This window comes from Cygnus olor, chromosome Z (genome assembly GCF_009769625.2).
Source record: "Cygnus olor isolate bCygOlo1 chromosome Z, bCygOlo1.pri.v2, whole genome shotgun sequence".
Taxonomy (NCBI): domain Eukaryota; kingdom Metazoa; phylum Chordata; class Aves; order Anseriformes; family Anatidae; genus Cygnus; species Cygnus olor.
The window spans coordinates 24600251-24618783 of NC_049198.1; the positions used below are offsets into that span (position 1 = coordinate 24600251).

General features: G+C 38.2%; 1 protein-coding gene across 2 annotated transcripts in view; it reads left to right on the forward strand.

The window, feature by feature from the left end:
- Positions 1-18533, forward strand: part of AP3B1 (adaptor related protein complex 3 subunit beta 1) — a 167622-nt gene that overhangs the window by 22342 nt on the left and 126747 nt on the right. For both annotated transcript variants that reach the window (XM_040540782.1, XM_040540781.1), the window contains exons 4-6: positions 1186-1281; positions 2566-2726; positions 6522-6588. In XM_040540782.1, coding sequence (XP_040396716.1) covers positions 1186-1281; positions 2566-2726; positions 6522-6588 — 324 coding nt within the window. The remainder of the gene's footprint in view (positions 1-1185; positions 1282-2565; positions 2727-6521; positions 6589-18533) is intronic.

Sequence of the window (18533 nt, forward strand, 5' to 3'; positions counted from 1 at the left end):
ATATTGATAAACTAATTAAACAAATCTGTCTGTGTTCCTCAAGCCTAATGTGCCCCTGTTATGATTAGTTTTACAGAAAGGAGCATTTTAACATTGAATGAAGGTAAATGATAAAAGAACAGTGTAGTCACGAAGCTCTAAGGGCTTCCATTTCTAGTCACAGAGTGGTTTCAGGGAAAGGAGGCTTTCTTTGCACACCTGCAGTCATTCAGTGCATAGGCCTCTTGTGGCCAATGTTGATTGCTGCTTGTCTGGAGCTGAACAACAAATAATTTAGTGTGGTGTAACCTTCTGTGATTTAATATTATGCTTTTTGCCAGAACTGGCACAAAGATACATCTTCTGATAGTGATGGTAATTATAGCACAGCTGTAGTTGAGGGTCTTTCAGAGTTTTCCATTATAAGCCCCAATAGTGAGTTTACAACTCCAATGTAAAAAATATTTTCCCTGCTTCCTTGACATGTAGTGGCCGTGAGGGGGTAAAGTGAACTAAATTGAATACCCTCCTCCTCCAAACTCATATTGAGGTTTTCTTAATCTTTGAACATTGCATCCTTTGTAATATGCCTATATTAGCTACGTCTTTTGAATGCTTCAAGCCGGGCAAAGGCGGATCTAATACACTTTGCTTTTGTCCAAGACATAGTCAGAAGTGTTCTTTTAATCCGAGTTAAACAGCGTAAGTTACCATACTTCAGCTGGAACTTATATTCTCTTTCACATGTGTTAAAGTAACTGATTTTGAGTTTCAGGGTAAAATGGGCTTGTTTAAACTGTAATTGCCAAGGATTTCATGCTTTTTTTCTTTTTTTTTTTTTCCCCCCCATAAGAATGTATTAGGAGTGCTCACATGGTCAGTTGCCACATGGCAGCTCCTTATGTTATTGAAGTCTTTATTTACTGGATGATAATGTAATGCAATACTTTGTATTGTTAGTCTTGATCTGACTGTATCACTAATTAGGTAATATTGTAGCACCTCAGGGAATTGCTATTAAAGGAATTACAGTAAGTCATAAGGCATTTGAGAAATGTGAGTATTCTAGTGATGTATTAACTCTTCCTTTAAGAAGAGCTGAAGAATAAAAGAACAAAAATCAAGAATAAAATGTTGTTTCTGTTTTTTGTTTTACAGAGTTCCAGAACTTTCTTGTAACAATGTTCTTTGTGGTTTTTTTTTCAGATAAAAAAGCTCGTATATGTTTATCTGATGCGTTATGCAGAAGAGCAGCAAGATCTAGCATTGTTGTCCATCAGTACTTTTCAGCGTGCTTTAAAAGTGAGTGACTCTTAAACAACATTTCATACAGAATTCTGAGCAGGCATCACAAAACCAGATATTTTTAAGTGTAGTCAAGTAAACTAAAGCATATAAATAACTTGAAACTACTTTACCAGATGCAGATATGTCATTGACAGATTCTTTTGTGCTGCCTCAAACCTCATCAAGTATAAAGCAGCTAAGCCTTCATGAAGTTAAAATTACCTTACTAAAGAAAAGTAGCTGAGTGGTGCTCTTGAGTCCACATGCACCACATTTACGTCTGGACTGACTTTGCTCTTTACTAGGTAGATTATGCATGTAGAAAGAAGACCTTATTTTTCTGTGATCTACCTGTTTCTTTTAGTTTGTGTAAAAGATGCTTCTGTGCAACAGAGAAGTGTAACATAGGAAAGACAGCAGTACTTAACAACAGTCAATGTCTTGCATGTGGTACTTCTAATAAAAAGTGCTGAAAATGTAGCCTTCGGTAGAGTTTTATTTCTTATTCGTATTAAAACGTGGTATGGGATTTGAGAGCAAAAATTTGGATTGCCTTTGAAGTGTGACTCTAGAGATTTAGAAAGGTCTTTTAAGTCTCTGCCCTTAAGTTTGGCAGAGATTAAGATTTTATAAGAGGAGGTTGGTTTTTTGTTGTTGTTGTATTATTCCTTGTACTCTTCTTATATGGCTATTATAGATGTGTGCAAAGCCCATGGTGAATGGACTAGATTTACATAACTGTTCTTCAAAATACAGATACTACAGGGTTTAAAATTGTAAAGTACAGGCTTTAAAATTTCACGTTCTTAAAAAGAAAAATGTATTTCATTACTGGCTTCAGATTATATCTTGCAGTAGAGAAGTGGATATGTAGTTACGAAGAACTTGAGTGGGATTATCACAGCTAAGAACCACATTTTAGTTTGCTAATTGTTATATTTAATAATAAAACTAAGCTAGTTAGGCTTTTGAGAATACCTCAATTCCACTTGGATTGCGGTTTCAGATCATTGATTTATGAACCAACATTTTATTTAATAAAAATGAATTATAGTTTTCCGGACTTCTAGATTTTTAATATTTTAATGTTTTCTGTCTTTTGTTGTTGTTGGTGGTGAAAGTTTATTGCATGAAGTTTGGCACATTTACTTATTAGTTTGTCCTTAAATTGCAAGTCTGATTGATCTGGTAGATATAGGTGGATTAATGTGCCCTCACTAGTGTAGATGCCATAGAGGATTTGATGATGTTTTTCTGCACTATCTTGTTTTATTTCTTCCCTTCTCTGCCATTTCTTAGGATCCTAATCAGCTAATCCGTGCAAGTGCTTTGAGAGTTCTGTCTAGTATCCGTGTGCCAATTATTGTTCCTATTATGATGCTTGCTATTAAGGAAGCCTCTTCTGATTTATCACCTTACGTGAGGAAGAATGCAGCCCATGCAATCCAAAAACTGTACAGGTGAGTCATTCTGAAAAGTACTGAAACGTGATTTTAAAGATCATTGTGGACTCTAGTAAGACTACTGTGGGGGTTGTGTGTGCCTCAGACATGTTTATCAGATCTGTTTATTAAAAAGTACAAAATGTATATAGACATTCAGTCACTCAACTGATTTGACTGGAGTTCAGGCACCTTTGGACTTTTTTCCCAAGTTACTACAGCAAATGTTTTCAGATTCTTGATTTTAACAGTTGGCCAATAGTATAATTAACTGTCTGCTGCTCTTTTGAAAGGCACTGAGTACTGTGAGAATTTTGTTAAATCACTGCTATCTGTTTGAAATGTCTTCATAAAAATTTGAAAATACAATTCTGTTCTTTTTGAATTTGCTTTTTTACCATGGGGTAAGCATTACATTGTTTTCTTTCCTCCCTTGTTTTCCATGGCATGTTCTTGTAATACTCTTTTAAGATCAAGGTGTTTTGGTTAACAACTATAGTGCTTTGATATATGTATAGCAAATTCGGATGTATTGTAAGTTTCAGAAATTAAAATCTTCATTTGTGGAATTGGTTCAAACTTGATACAGTAATGCACCCCTGAACTGTCTCATGCTTGCTAGAATAACAGGATAAGTATGAAAAGATTTAGAAAGAAACTGGTACACTCACATCTTTTGCTTTTTAATATGCCAGTTACTGTCATCACTTTAAGTAAATATTTTGATGTGTCTTCTCAGAATCTAAGATTTGTGTTTAGCATCTGTATCTTTCATCTTAAAGGCATTCATTGTGGTTTGTAGTGTAGATGACAAATGAATACTACCTAGTAGAAATTTTATCTATGCAAATCCACCTCTTCCAAATCTTCCTCTTCCCTCTTCTGAAATTCTTGTTATGGAAGAGCTCTTAAAAAGAGGTGGGTACAAAGAGATGAGTACAGTTTTATTCAGCAAGATCTTGAAATCATTCTTGCAAATACTATAAAAAGCTTATCCCTTGCAGCATGACTTGAAGAAACTGGCTTCACTTTCTGCTAGTTTCCGTGACTTCCTGACTGGTAGTAAAATGGACGTGCATCTCACAGTAATTAATCCCTGCCTGTTTTCATTTGCAGATGAAAATAATATTCCCCAAATTATTTTTAATGGTTTAGAGGGCCTGTACACCCTTCACAAAAGTTTTTACTTCACATAAATGTCCTAGGCATCATAATGTGAGGTTTCAAACTGCTGTAGCTGTACAGTCCACCCTACCTGGACTACAATAAACTTCATTGTAACTTGTGAATAGAGTCGTAACTAGCAATTTTGTCCATCGTAGAAGGATTTGAGAGCTGTTTATAGAAAGCATGCCAACTTTACCATCATGTTTTAAAAATACACTTGTACAGTTGTCATAGCTCATAGCCCTGGTTTACCACAGGACAAAGGGAGAGAATATAATTTTCCGGATTATGTGAAGAAGCAGCAGTTCTCAGAACTGGTGAAGAGACCATCAAATTAATTTCTCTATAGGCAGATACAGTTGGTTTGCCTTCAAATAAGGGTCTTTAACTGCCAGTGTCAGCAGATGTGTCAAGAGGGATCGTGACTGGTAGCTCCACAGTTCAGTGATACAGATCATTCACTGGTGGCAAGGTTGTCTTCTGGCCTATTTTTTTTATAAGCAAATCATTTCAGAAGACTCTGAAGTTGGTCAGAATCAGAATTTTGCAGGGCATGGATTTTTGATTTGAAGATCAGTCAACAGTTTATGTACTGTCCTACATCTAATTACTCTATCTTCTGAGAGCATTTAAGCAAGAAGCACTAGCAGTTTATTCTAATAGTGCCTGTATGCTTCATTTACTTTTTGGTTTCCATAACTTCTCTATCTCTTTCATAGTCCTGTGGCTCACTTAGTGTTACAGACTTACGGATGCAGGCTCGATACTCCAATCTTCCTTGCATTTAGTATCATGGTGTTTGGATGTATGCCTGACCTAGAAGAGCTTGTTCATTAGTGGTTCAATCAATCTTAGCAGCAGGAACCTCACATATCCAAGCAGAGGAGATTTCAGGCATAGTATGAACAGCAACATTTGTGCCCAAAGCAATCAACATTGCTAGCTACATTGGAGTAATTTTATCATTGAAAATGTCAGACCTCTTGCTTATTTAGAGTGCACTTCAAAGCTATTGGTGTCTTCTGTCTATCAATAGAAAACTGTACTTGAAGTTACTTGCAGCAAGATTTGGAAAAGGACTTCTTAAAAATTCCATCACTGGTATTAATACATACCGTGCTATTGCTAATAGATGCCATCATGGGAACACATCGCTCTGAGCTCTTTAGCCTTTTCTTGTCCTTATCTAAAACTTCAGAGAGAGGAGGTGGAGAAATGGGAATTCAATCATTAAAACCCTTCTCAGAGATTGTCTTGATCATGTACAGATTTGTTATTTTTCAAAATGTCTTAGTACTAAATTATTCACCTCCCTCTTTCTCATGCCAACTTTAAAGATTTGAAATAAGGCCTATTAGAAAGACTTTGGGCTTTTCATCTGAAGGTTTTGGTCATTGGCAGAAGATCCACTGAAATTTGTTTTTTTGTTTAAACAAAAATAGAACTTGCAATAAAAGATGACTATAAAAATAGGGATAGAACAATGCTGTTGTTTTACATATGCTGACAGTACGGGCTTCTAACAAAGTTTAGTTATCCATTTAGCATGCTCTGGTATTGCTAGATATTACAGCCATAGTGAAGTAGTATGCAGCTAGATACTCATTTGTGAATCTGTACTGTAAAGAATGTACTGTGCTTTAGGGCAATTCGTCAGTCAGCATTGAAACTGAAGTGTACAGTGATGACCAAATGCGTCCTTACTTAATTGTGATTGTGTCCATATTGAAATGAATTTTCAAAGTTACAGAACTCTATGTCCATATGGCTCTTTAAGTCTGCTGTATCTTTGTATTTTCTTCTGCCTTGGCTTTGAGTTCTTCCATGCTGTATGGATCCATGATGAAGAAACTGGAACGAAAAGTTAGTCCTTGCCTACCAGTTGTGTCTTGTGTATAGTACAAAAGAAAGCTAGGAAGCAAGTCTGGCAATGAACAATATGTCTGGCAAACTTTTCTCTGCTTATTGAATATGCAAAAGGTTAATAAAAAGCCTTTTTTTTTTGTTAGTGCTGTTTTACCTCCAGCTTTACTGTTTATATAGGACTTGAAGCAGCCTATTTTTCTTTAGATTACACATCAGCTTGGTACATATACCTTTGACTACAACTTGTAAAACGTTTTGAATTCCCACACTTCTGACTAAAAGTGATCAAGTTAATGAAGTGTCTTATTTGAAGCTTTATGTTATTAATCAAGTAGTAAAGGTATCATTCTGCTTGGTGTGATGTTCATTTAGTACTGAATTCTTTCATGCTTATGGTCCCTTCTGCAGAAGCACTGATGTCCTTGTGATTTAACATTTGAAGCAGTAAAGTTCTCCCTAATGTGTTGGTCTCTCTTAATATTTCTTAAATCTTAAAATTTTCATCTTTTTTTTTTAAGTATTAAGATTGTTATCTTTGTTATACTACCTATGAGTGTTCTGTAATCTTTATATTTTTTCAATTCATATTTATATTCCATACTGAACTTTTCTCAGTGAGGGTATTTTAAAATCATTTCTTTGGAATACTTGATTTCTCTGAAAGTAGTTTCTTTAACACTTTTAGTTCCTAGCTTGTGCCTGGAGGACAACAAACCTGAACTTTAAAAATTTTTGATATCTCTGACCAAATATGTAAAAAGTTTTCATTTTTCCTTCTAGTCTTGATCCAGAGCAAAAGGAAATGTTAATTGAAGTGATAGAAAAGCTTTTGAAGGATAGAAGTACGGTAAGAGCCAAATGTTGCTATTACATAAATACTCCCTCCCTCTCTCCCTCCATTTAAGTGTGTGTGTGTGTGTGTGTGTGTGTGTATATATATATATATATAAAATATATATATTTAAAGGGTTATATTACATACTGTTGAATGACAGCCTGTGGTTTCTGCTTAAGTCTTGATAATGTGTTTTTATGTGTCTTGGTTTGGGGTGGGATAGAGTTAATTTTCTTCATAGTAGCTGGTATGGTGTTCTGGATTTTGGAAGAGAAAAGTGTTGACAACATACCAATGTTCTAGTTGTTGCTGAGCAGAGCTTACACTAACTCAAGGACTTTTCACCTTCTCATGCTGGCCTGCCAGCCCTTGCTGGGGGTACACAAGGAACTGTGAGGGGGACACAGCTGATCCAATCTGACCAAGGGATATCCCATACCATGTGGAATCATGTTCAGACAAATTGGGGGTTTAGCTGGGGTGGGGGTTCTGCTGCTCAAGGCCTGCATCGGCATTGGTCAGTGGATGGTGACAGATTGCATTGTGCATCAATTGCTTTGTATATTCTCTTATCATCATTATTATTATTTTCCTTTGCTTTCTGGCCTGTTAAGTTGTCGTTATCTCAACCTGTGAGTTTCTACTTTTTTTGATTCTCTCCCCCATCCCACTGTGGGGCAGGGGGAAGTGATTGAACATCTGTGTGGTACTTAGCTGCATGCTGGGTTAAACCACAGCAATATGCTTCAAAATATAAGCATCATTGTATGTATATGCAGGATACTGTCTATTTAATACTGATTATCTCCATCTATAAGACAGGTAATTTTGCTTGCATCATAGGTATTCTTCATCTGTTTTGTTAGTGTGTTTTTTGTGTATGCTTTTTTAAACTTAAGTTTGAAAATGAAAGTTAGATAATGACACGAATAAGCATATAAGTGTCTCTGTATAAACACTTTCTCGTCAAGATGTTATCTAGATCATTTCTATTTGCTTGTGGTATTTTAAAAATACATTACTTCTGTATGATGCATAGTATACCTGCTGAAGTCCATCTGCTTTGTAGTGTGTGCAGCTGTTAAGCAATACTTGATGAGGACTAGTTTGTCCTTGCAAATATTTCCTCTTCCCACCTGTTAAGTAAAACTGATGTCCTGTTGTTATTTCTGTAGATTTAACACCCCCTTTATATTTTGCCTGCCCTGTAATACATACAAGTCTTCTATACGAACTCTCGGATGTCTCACATTGTGAGGTCAGATGTTCACATTTCTAATACTTTTCTTTCTGTACCCACTACAATTAATTTTCACAAGTTTAAGTCAGGTAATTGAGCAAGGAGTCAAAAGATGGACTTCAAATATAAGATAGAGATGTAATTTAAAACATTTCTCTTATTCTTGCTCAGATGAGTAATGTAGCAAATGTCATGCTTTTTGATTAAAGGGAAGTATTGCTAGGTACCGGAGAGTGTGTTGCTTCAGCTACTATTAGCCACTTGCTTGCTGTTTTTTGTTTTAACTTTAATTTTACTATTTACGTCTAACATTATCGTCTATTACTAATGAAATGTACAGGAATATATTGTCTGTTATTCTAGTACAGTCCAGATGTCCGGGACGTAAATGGTGTCGATCTCTAATAGGCATCTCACAACTTCCGCTGAAGGGTTGCTGAAGGAGAGTGTCAGAGCTTAATGGCTCAGCAGACAGTAAATCAGTTAGTTAGTTCTCCGGACTGCATCCACACCTGACCTGTACGCATTTGTCAGAGGCCTTTGTGCTTCTGTGGAGTTGCCCCCCAGTGGTTCTTTGTGTATTTTGTTTTTGTGGTTCATGCTCTTGGTGTGCATGCAATCTGTGAATGTGAGATTAGATTCTGTATACCTGTGGAGGCATAAACGACAGAGAAGCCATCTTTGTTTCTTTTTATTGCTCATGGCAGGAAAATGAAATCCTTGAATTTTCACTCTGTTCCCTAGTCCTTATTCCTTAAGGTAAAAGGCAAGTTATCCAACAAGTAGTCTTTTACACATATATATTTTCAAAACATTAGAGGAAAAAAGTAGGTTTGGATCTTCTTTTTCCCAATGACTTAATTGTGGCACTTGGAGATGCTTACAGAGGAAGTTAATTCTCATTGCTTAGTATACGCCACTATTCTGATGCCTTTGTGGCAATGGATAATGGACATAGTGTATGAGAATACCAGCTGAAGCAATAGTCATAGTTAAGCTATTTTTTCCCCCAGCACATTCAAGAAGATGATAATGATGGTCTAGATCTTGGTCTTCTAGACCCTTTCAGAAAAGCATTGGAGACATAATACAGTTAACTGCTGAAGTGTTTTCCTCCTTCTGTTGCTGTTGGTCTGTTCCTTAGCAAGGCCTGATTTTGGGCTGAGACATTTCAGCTTCAGAAATTTTACTTCTTCAAGAAGGGCTAAGAAGAATTCTGAAAAGGAACAATACAAATCTCTTTTTGGGACTTTGAATCAAAACTGCATTGTAATATACAGTGTTTCATCCCAGGCTCCACAGCTTATTGTGGTATAAAATGGATCTGTCTCTGTTTACTTCTTGATAGTATGTCTTTGGGAAGACCAATCTAGCACAGTAAAGCTCCAGTTTTAGTAGTCACTTTCGGTCATGTTCCACTGAATGTTCCCAGGAAGCTTCCAAATTTGCTAGCAAAAAGCATAAAATGCATTAGTGTTTTGTTACCAGATAACTCTGATGTGAATAAGTTTTCATCTTCTGACTCTAGTTAGAGAACATAGCAATTCACTCACAGTGCAGGAAACAGTTTTGCCATTTTAAGCTACTTCTATCTTTTTAGAGTAGAAAAGATGCAGCCACTGTACAGGTAGAATGGAATAGAATAGTTCAGTTGGAAGGGACGTTCAAAGATCATCTAGTCCAGCTGTCTGACCTCTTCAGGGCTAAACAAAAAACAGGGCTTATTATTGAGAGTATTGTCCAAATATCTCCTGAACACTGACAGGCATGGGATATCAGCCACCTCCCTAGGAAGCCTTTTCCAGGGTTTGACCACCCTCACAGTAAAGGAACTTTTCCTAGAATGTCCAGTCTGAACTTCCCCTGGTGCAGCTTTGTGCTGTTCCCTTGTGTCCTGTTGACACTGACCAGGAGCAGAGGCCAGCACCTCCCTCTGCACGTCCCCTCCTCAGGAAGTTGCAGAGAGCAGTGAGGCCGCCTCTCAGCCTCCTTTTCTCCATACTGGACAACCCAGGTGTCCTCAGACTTTCTTCACAGGACAGGCCTTCCTGCCCCGTTACCCTTTGTTGCCCTCCTCTGGATGCTTTCACGTACCTTAACATCCTTTTGTAGAGCCCAGAACTGTATACAATACCTCAAGGTGAGGCTACACCAGCACTAAATATAGCAGGAGAATCACAACTTTTGACCAGTTGGCTTTTAGCTATGCTGTGTATAATGCACCCCAAAATGCAGTTTGCCCTTTTGACTGCAGAGCACACTGCTGGCTCATGCTGAGCCTGCTGTTAACCAGCACCCCCAGATCCTGTTCTGCTGAGATGCTTCCCAGACACTCATCTCCCAGTCTGTACCTGTATTCAGCATTGCTCCATCCCAGGTGCAGAACCCAGCATTTTCCTTTGTTGAACTTCATGCTGTTGATGATAGCCCAATGCTCCAATCTATCCTGATCCCTGTGCAAGCCTTCTCATCCCTCCAGGGAGTCAACAGCACCTCACAGTTTAGAGTCATCAGCAAATTTGTTGAGGGTGCACTCCAGTCCAGGTAGTGGTCTCTATGTGCAGGTATTCATGTGTAGACTACACAAGCTTACATAGGATACTTAATCTTTCTTACTTAAGCTGCGATGCCTTATTTAAGCTCTTCTGTGATGTTTATATTAATTTGAATCAATCACCTTTTTGTGTTTTGTAAGGAAAACTAAATTTCCTATACTTAACATACAAGAAAAAAAATGTGTCCTACATGGATAAATAGGCAAAGACTGCAAACTATTTTCTAAAAACTTTTGTGAAGAAAATTGCCAGGTTTGTCTTCACAGGAATTCTAGAAATGGGTCTGAGCTGTAGAACAACAGCATTTCACTATAGCCATATGAAATCCATCTGTTTGATTAATGCTATCTTTCACTCTTTTTTGCAGCTTCCATTGCCTGTTTAATAGTGAGTTGGTCTGAAATTGAAGGGTAGTAATGTGGAACTCAGACCATGTGTTTACTTCATGCTAGTCTTTGGATTCTTGCAATGCAAGTGCACAGAAGCTGTTCCGTTATTATCAGCATTAGTTACCACCTCTGTATGGTTTTAACCTAATGCCAGTAGTTCAGGTTCACAGTACTATTTCATTAGATAGTGTCTTTACCAGAGTGGGAGAATCCTAGTGAATTTGGAAACTGTAGAACAGTAGTGATTCTCAGCTTTTTCTTTTTTCCCCTAATGGAAGTATGTCACAGTCCTCACATCAAAGTGTCTGGTTACTTTTGGCATTTCTGTGTGCTAAAGGCCAATAATCTCCAAACAAGCATCGTGCTTGCTGTATATGATATTTGGATGGGGGAAATCCAGCATGTGATTTTTCATTTTTGTTCTTGTTCCATTCCTTTTAGATATGATTGGAGGGGGAGTGTACCTTTTATCGTTAATGATGTATATTACAATTGAGTATTTGTTGTTCAAGTGATGCTTGAAAATTCTCTTTAATTAAAAATAAGTTTTTACTCAGTTTCTTTTCTATAACCACTTGAACTCTCACGGTATTTTTGAAACTTACTAACAACCTCTATATTAAAATGAGGTAGAATACCTACTAAACATAGATACCTCTGCATTTAATGTAAAACAAATTTATTCGAAGAGAACATGCTATTGTGGATTATTAATGTAGTTTATGTTGCATAGAAAAGGTAAAATATATTTAAATTAGTTGGAGTCATTTTACATTTTAAGTAGCAAGAAACTGTCTGGATGGGAATTTTACTACAGTAAAATAAAACAGTTTTATCAGACTCTACAAAATGTGTTCATTTGTTAGGTCTCAATCAGTAGTAAGTTTTAATATAAGCTGAAGTAAGCAAAACTTGAAATGAGAGAGAACCTTACCCCCAACATGTCATTAAAATTTCTAGTGACAAATGAAAGATCATTCTGCTTCTTAAATGATTAAACACAAAGATTCAGGTAAAAGCCAAACTCTCAGTTAATCTAAGTTGCAAAAAGTACCAAGTTAACCATCATTACCATATCCTCAAAGATGGCTAAATGAATTGCAGTGTTGAGTTTTGCATCCTGATAAACTTGCTGTGCTGCAAGTGGGTTCTAACATGACTCTTCCCTCCCTTTGCCTTCTCCCTCCCCAGTTCATCTAGCCTAATTAAGTACAACTCAGGACTGATAGTGGTTTGCCTGGAGCTGACCATTGTATTCTGCTGAGCTTTGGAACCACACGTAAACAAACTGTCAGCAGTTTCTAATGACAGAACAGCTTAATGCAGCAAGCTGTTAAAAAGAAAGTTTAGTAAAACAACAACAACAACAACCTATTGTTTTTGTGATGCAGGAAAAATTAGGAGATTATTTTAGGTGTTGTATGTGTCTTATTTAGCTGTATGAAATAATCAAATTTTACACCCTGGAATGAAGAGGCAACTTGGGCAGAGTACAAGGAAGTTGCCAGCATATGCAGAGAGAAAATCAGGAAGGCTAAAGGCAATCACAAGCTCAACCTGGCCACTATGGTTAAGGATAACAAAAAGTGTTTTTACAAATATATTAATGGTAAGAGGAGAGCCAAGGAGAACCTCCATTCTCTGCTGGATGCAGGGGGGAACATGACTACTGAGGATAAGGAAAAGGCTGAAGTTCTTAATGCGTTCTTTACATCTGTCTTTACTAGTCAGACTGCTTATCCTTGGGGTACTCAGCCTTCTGACCTGGAAGTCTGGGATGGGGAGCAGAAGAAACCCCCCACAGTTCAGGTGGAAACAGTTAGGGGCCTGCTGCTCCACCTGGACTGTCACAAGTCCATGGGGCCAGATGGGATCCACCTGAGTGTGCTGAGGGAGTAGGTGGATGTGATTGCTGGGCCGCTTTCCATTGTCTGTCCGTGGTCTTGGTCATCCAGAGAGGTCCCAGATGACTGGAGACTTGCTAACATGACGCCCATCTCTAAGAAGGGTCATAAGGAGGACCCGGGGAACTACAGGCCTGCCAGCCTGACCTCGGTGCCAGGAAAGGAGAAGGAACAGGTCATCTTGAGTTCAATCAAGCAATGTATGTATATGTGGGACAACTGGGGGATCAGGCCCAGTCAGCATGGGTTCATGAAAGGCACGTCCTGCCTGACCAACCTCATCTCCTTCTATGACTGGTTGACCTGCCGGGTGGATGAGGGGAAGGCTGTTGACGTACTTTACCTAGACTTCAGCAAGGCCTTTGACACGGTCTCCCACAGTATTCTCTTGGAGAAACTGGCTGCCCATGGCTTGGACAGGTACACACTTTGCTGGGTTAAAAACTCGCTGGATGGCCGGTCCCAGAGAGTGATGGTAAATGGAGCAAAATCCAGCTAGTCACAAGCGGTGTTCCCTAGGGGTTGGTGTTGGGGCCCATCCTCTTTAATATCTTTATTGATGACTTGGATGAGGGAATTGAGTGCACCCTCAGTACGTTTGCAGAGGACACCAAGTTGGGGGGAAGGGTCAATCTGCCACATAGCCAGAGATTTGTTTAGCATAATTACAGTATATCAGCAAATCCGTGATTTTGTACCAGTATGTCTGTTTTTTAAACAGATACTTAGAAGTACTTTACTATAATAACCTAAACTAATTTTTGTTTTTACTGTTGCTTATAGAAAAACTGGCCCAGACTGTGATAAGCAAATAAAATAGCATGAATGTCTGCTGCTTTTATTTTGCTAGTGACTCTAGATAACTGAGTACCTAATGTGACTTTGTCGAAATGAAGATAAGAGCATGTTTTTTTATGCTAGTGATTTTTTTCAGAAAGTAATACAGTGTGTCAGATATTATATATATGTGTGTGAAGGTGCACATATTATATATGTGTGTGTGAAGGTATAATTGGATATTTTAGAGTAATTTTTTTTCCTATTTATTTATTTATGTTATTTGCTTAACAAGCCTATTGGGTTTGGGATTTAGGGTTGAAGGTAGGACTTACCGCTTAAGTTGCTTTTGGCATACTGTGAAGGACTATAGAACTGCATTGGGTTTTTAGCTTGTGTATTTCATAACTCTGATTTTTGCAAACAATAAAAATCACATGCATTAGTGATACCTGAGTTATAGCAGTAAAAAATAAAATAGTGTCAATATTGAGAAGGAATCATGTCCATTTTAAAAAATATTCAGGTAAAAAGAATTTGTGACGTGTTCTTCAGTCCAAATTAAAGTATCCCAAAGTTGTGTATCTAAAGGTGCATCTGAAAAGTAAAGGCATAATGTAGACCTTTAGCTGGGAAGTAGTTGCAGCGATGATGGGCATCTTAAAAATGTCCAAATTCGTTTCCATTGTCTTTAATCTGATTTTATTTTGTTGGGACAATTGCCTCTTTAAGACAGTAAACGTTTACTATAGTTGTATGAAAATATAAATACATGTATGCTGCCTGATAACATGACGTTTTTCAGCCACATCCAGAGGATGGGGTTGGAAAGTAGCCACATATTTTGCAGTGTATCACAACTGTTGCTACTACAGCACTTTTTCTGGGATGAGGTAGAATACAGAGTGCAGTACTACCTTTGAACTCCTCTAAAAAAGAAGAATATTGGAGAGAAATTTCAAAACACGTTGGTAAGACTTGCAGAAGCTCATTGATTCCAAAGTATGTAGTCCTAATGTGTCACCAGAAGCTTCTGCTGTGAAGAAATACTGAGTGGGATAGAGATGTGTTTTAGGTGAAGACTGAGAATAAATAAGTTTACTGCATGGAATCTATTTATTGCTAATAAGATTTACACTCTTTTCCAAAGGCTAACTTCTTTAGCCTCTGTTTAAATAATATTTTACCCTTTAATGAGAATTCTCTCATCACATTAAGCTACTTCTAAAATTAATATTCATTATTCTGTTCTGGTGCAAAAATGTACTTCTAAATATAACAGATATAACCTAATTTGAACTCTGTTTGGAGGACAAAAAGTCTTTATACAAATGTGAGATTTCTTTTACAGACTGCGTCGTTACTAGATGAAGTACAGATTCTTGTGAAGTGAGACCTCTAACATTTGAAAAATGATCTTAGGAACTGATGATGGCTTTGCAATGAGTATCTTGATCTTTGAAACTAAAGCAGTGTCTTTGGGTATAATGAGGGGAAAAAAACACTGGGCTTTCTTCTATTCAACAGTAGGCTTCTGTTAATAAGTTAATGTTTTGGTTTAAAAAACAAAATATATGTCTAAGACATTGTTTTCTTAACTTATTGATGTAATGTTGGTAAAAGCTTCACTTCTGTGGAAAAAAATTACTGAGTTTGTGCAGATGTTTTATTGTGATAGATCTATTATCCCACTATTAGAAGATAAATGACTGATCTTTTCCAGTTTCCTTGCCTTCAGAAAATTGAAATAAGAAGGGGAATATCATTTGGGCTGTATGATTAGGGCAGGTGGGGTGGCCATTAATTTAAGAGAGAGAAATCTTGGCAGCATAGGCCAACTTGCACTGTATTATCAATCAAACCTCGATGCACTTCTTGTGATGACCCAGCACTCTCAGGTTTTTGCAGCGTTAATTAGAATTCATGACAAAATAGATGCAAGGAAACGTTTTGTACCCTTCATAATTTTATAGAAAATTTATTGTTATTAGAGGAACCATTTGCTTAGTGTGATTTTTTTCATTACCAGCTTGTCAACTAGCATAGATAATCTGGAGAAAATATGAACTCCATAGATTGGGTGTCACTTTTGTTGATGGTTCATGTAGTTTACCTTGGAGCACAGCTAATGGCTGAAGTTCATAGCAACAGCACAGAAAAATGTGGCAACCAGTGGAAGACAAATGAACCATGTTTATTGCTTTAATATAAAAAATACATAAATGGAAAGCAGCATTTGAATTTGATGAGCTCATTGCTAGTTTTGTTGGAGTGATTTATATTCTCTCCTTACACAAAAAGCTACTATTGACATAGTAAGATGGAAATTAACTGACTGTTTTTTGGAAACCAATATTTTTTGGTTTTATATTCTGATTGGATCATTTTGTTTTAATTCTAAATATTTTTATGGAATGTTGAGCATTTAATAAACAAACATTATTAGCTGTTCATCTGATGTTTAGATGTATAGTGGGATCGTACTACAGGGAGAAGAGTATCAAATAGAAAATGGTCTCATATTAAGAAAGCATTAGGAAATCTCAGATAAATCCTTGTTACCAATGCATTTTAAGACTGTTATACATCCCGCCCCCAAAATGAAAAGCTTGATTTTGGAGAATGTTGTAACAGGAGGAGAGAGGCATGATCTTAAGTCATGTTGTCGTATATGGCAATTCCTGTATTACCTTGTAAAACTAGGGACTTGCTACAGGAATAAAATTATTGTTCATCTTGTGCACCCCTAGCATATGTTCAAATTTTTGTTACTATTTGCAAGTGTTCATAAGTGTCAGCATTCCCATTGTAAACTTAAGAAGGTTACTAATGTGAATTGAAATAAGTAATTATTTAAAATTCCTGTATTTCAATGTGGTTGGCTATTTCTTTATATCAAGTTGTGTTTTGTTCACGGTAACTTTTTAAAATACTGTGCTGTTCATATGAGATGACTCAGAGCATTCTGTGCACTGTCCCTGCTCCCACTCTTTTGCAGAAGGAAGACACAGATTAGTTCTGTGTCACCTCTGTGCCCCACCATAAATTTTAAATCACAGAATCACAGAATTGTCTAGGTTGGAAGAGACCTCCAAGATCACCGAGTCCAACCTCTGACCTAACACTAACAAGTCCTCCACTAAACCATATCACTAAGCTCTACCTCTAAATGTCTTTTAAAGACCTCCAGGGATGGTGACTCAACCACTTCCCTGGGCAGCCCATTCCAATGCCTAACAACCCTTTCGGTAAAGAAGTTCTTCCTAATATCCAACCTAAACCTCCCCTGGCACAACTTTAGCCCATTCCCCCTCATCCTTTCATTGGGCACTTGGGAGAATAGACCAACCCCCACCTCGCTACAGCCTCCTTTAAGGTACCTGTAGAGTGCGATAAGGTCGCCCCTGAGCCTCCTCTTCTCCAGGCTGAACAATCCCAGCTCCCTCAGTCGCTCCTTGTAAGACTTGTTCTCCAGACCCCTCAGCAGCTTCGTCGCCCTTCTCTGGACTCTCTCGAGCACCTCCATGTCCTTCTTGTAGTGAGGGGCCCAAAACTGAACACAGTACTCGAGGTGCGGCCTCACCAGAGCCGAATGCAGGGGGACAATCACTTCCCTAGCCCTGCTGGCCACACTGTTTCTTATACAAGCCAGGATGCTGTTGGCCTTCTTGGCCACCTGAGCACACTGCTGGCTCATATTCAGCCCACTATCAACCAGTACTCCCAGGTGCTTCTCTGCCAGGCTGCTTTCCAACCACTCATCTCCCAGCCTGTAGCTCTGCTTGGGGTTGTTGCGCCCCAGGTGCAGGACCCGGCACTTGGCCTTGTTGAACTTCAAACAGTTGGCCTCAGCCCATCGGTCCAGCCCTTCCAGATCCTCCTGCAGAGCCTTCCTACCCTCGAGCAGATCGACACACGCACCTACCTTGGTGTCATCTGCAAACTTAGTGAGGGTGCACTCAATCCCCTCATCCAGATCATCAATAAAGATATTAAAGAGGACCGGCCCCAGTACTGAGCCCTGGGGGACGCCACTAGTGACCGCCCTCCAACTGGATTCGACTCCATTCACCACAACTCTTTGGGCCCGGCTATCCAGCCAGTTTTTAACTCAACAAAGCGTACGCCAGTCCAAGCCACGAGCAGCCAGTTTCTTGAGGAGAATGCTGTGGGAAATGGTGTCAAAAGCCTTACTGAAGTCAAGGTGGACCACATCCACAGCTTTTCCCTCATCCACTAAGTGTGTCACTTTGTCATAGAAGGAGATCAGGTTCGTCAAGCAGGACCTGCCTTTCAGAAACCCATGCTGACTGGGCCTGATCGCCTGCTTGCCCTGCAAATGCCGCGTGATGACACTCAAGATAATCTGCTCCATGAGCTTCCCTGGCACTGAATTCAGAACTTAAAACTTTCTTCTATCTTGTGAATTACAAAGGGACCAACAAGTCTGTAGTTCTGAAGATCTGGCTGGTGGACAGCAACTACCAAGTATGGAATGTTCACTTTTTTTTGAGAAAGAGGGAATGAATATATGCTCAGCGTTTTATTAAAGCAGCTCGGTTTAAATTGATTTAGGAATCTATTTTAGATACCCATTCTATGAATAAGTGCTCAGTTTTAAAAAATCAAAATTACTGTTAAATGAATTATTTTGTCAGCTTTCAAAGTATTATCTAAACAAAAGGGAAATACAACATAATGCCTGTACAGTACTAGTAGCAGTTAATAGGCAAATGTATCCATGCCTGAACTGCAGTCAGACACCAGTGTCTGTATCATCCTTCACCTATGAACCTAAATGGTTTAAATACTAGTCTGCAACTATTTTTGTAGTCATAAATCTGTGTGTGTATGCACTCATGCATCTCTCTCCTTTCTTCTCTCCCTCCTTTTCTCCTCTTATATTTCAAACCTGTCAAGAGACCCTATACTATGCTGTAGTGTGGAGGTATAGAATATTCACAATAAAGTCAATGGGATAGTGACAAAAAAAGTCTGTGGTCTCAAGTGTCATCTGTTTCTTCTAAAACTTCACAGCCTTCACACTGTCTTCTGCAACTTGGTCTTTAGTTTATGGTTTTGCATTGTAATG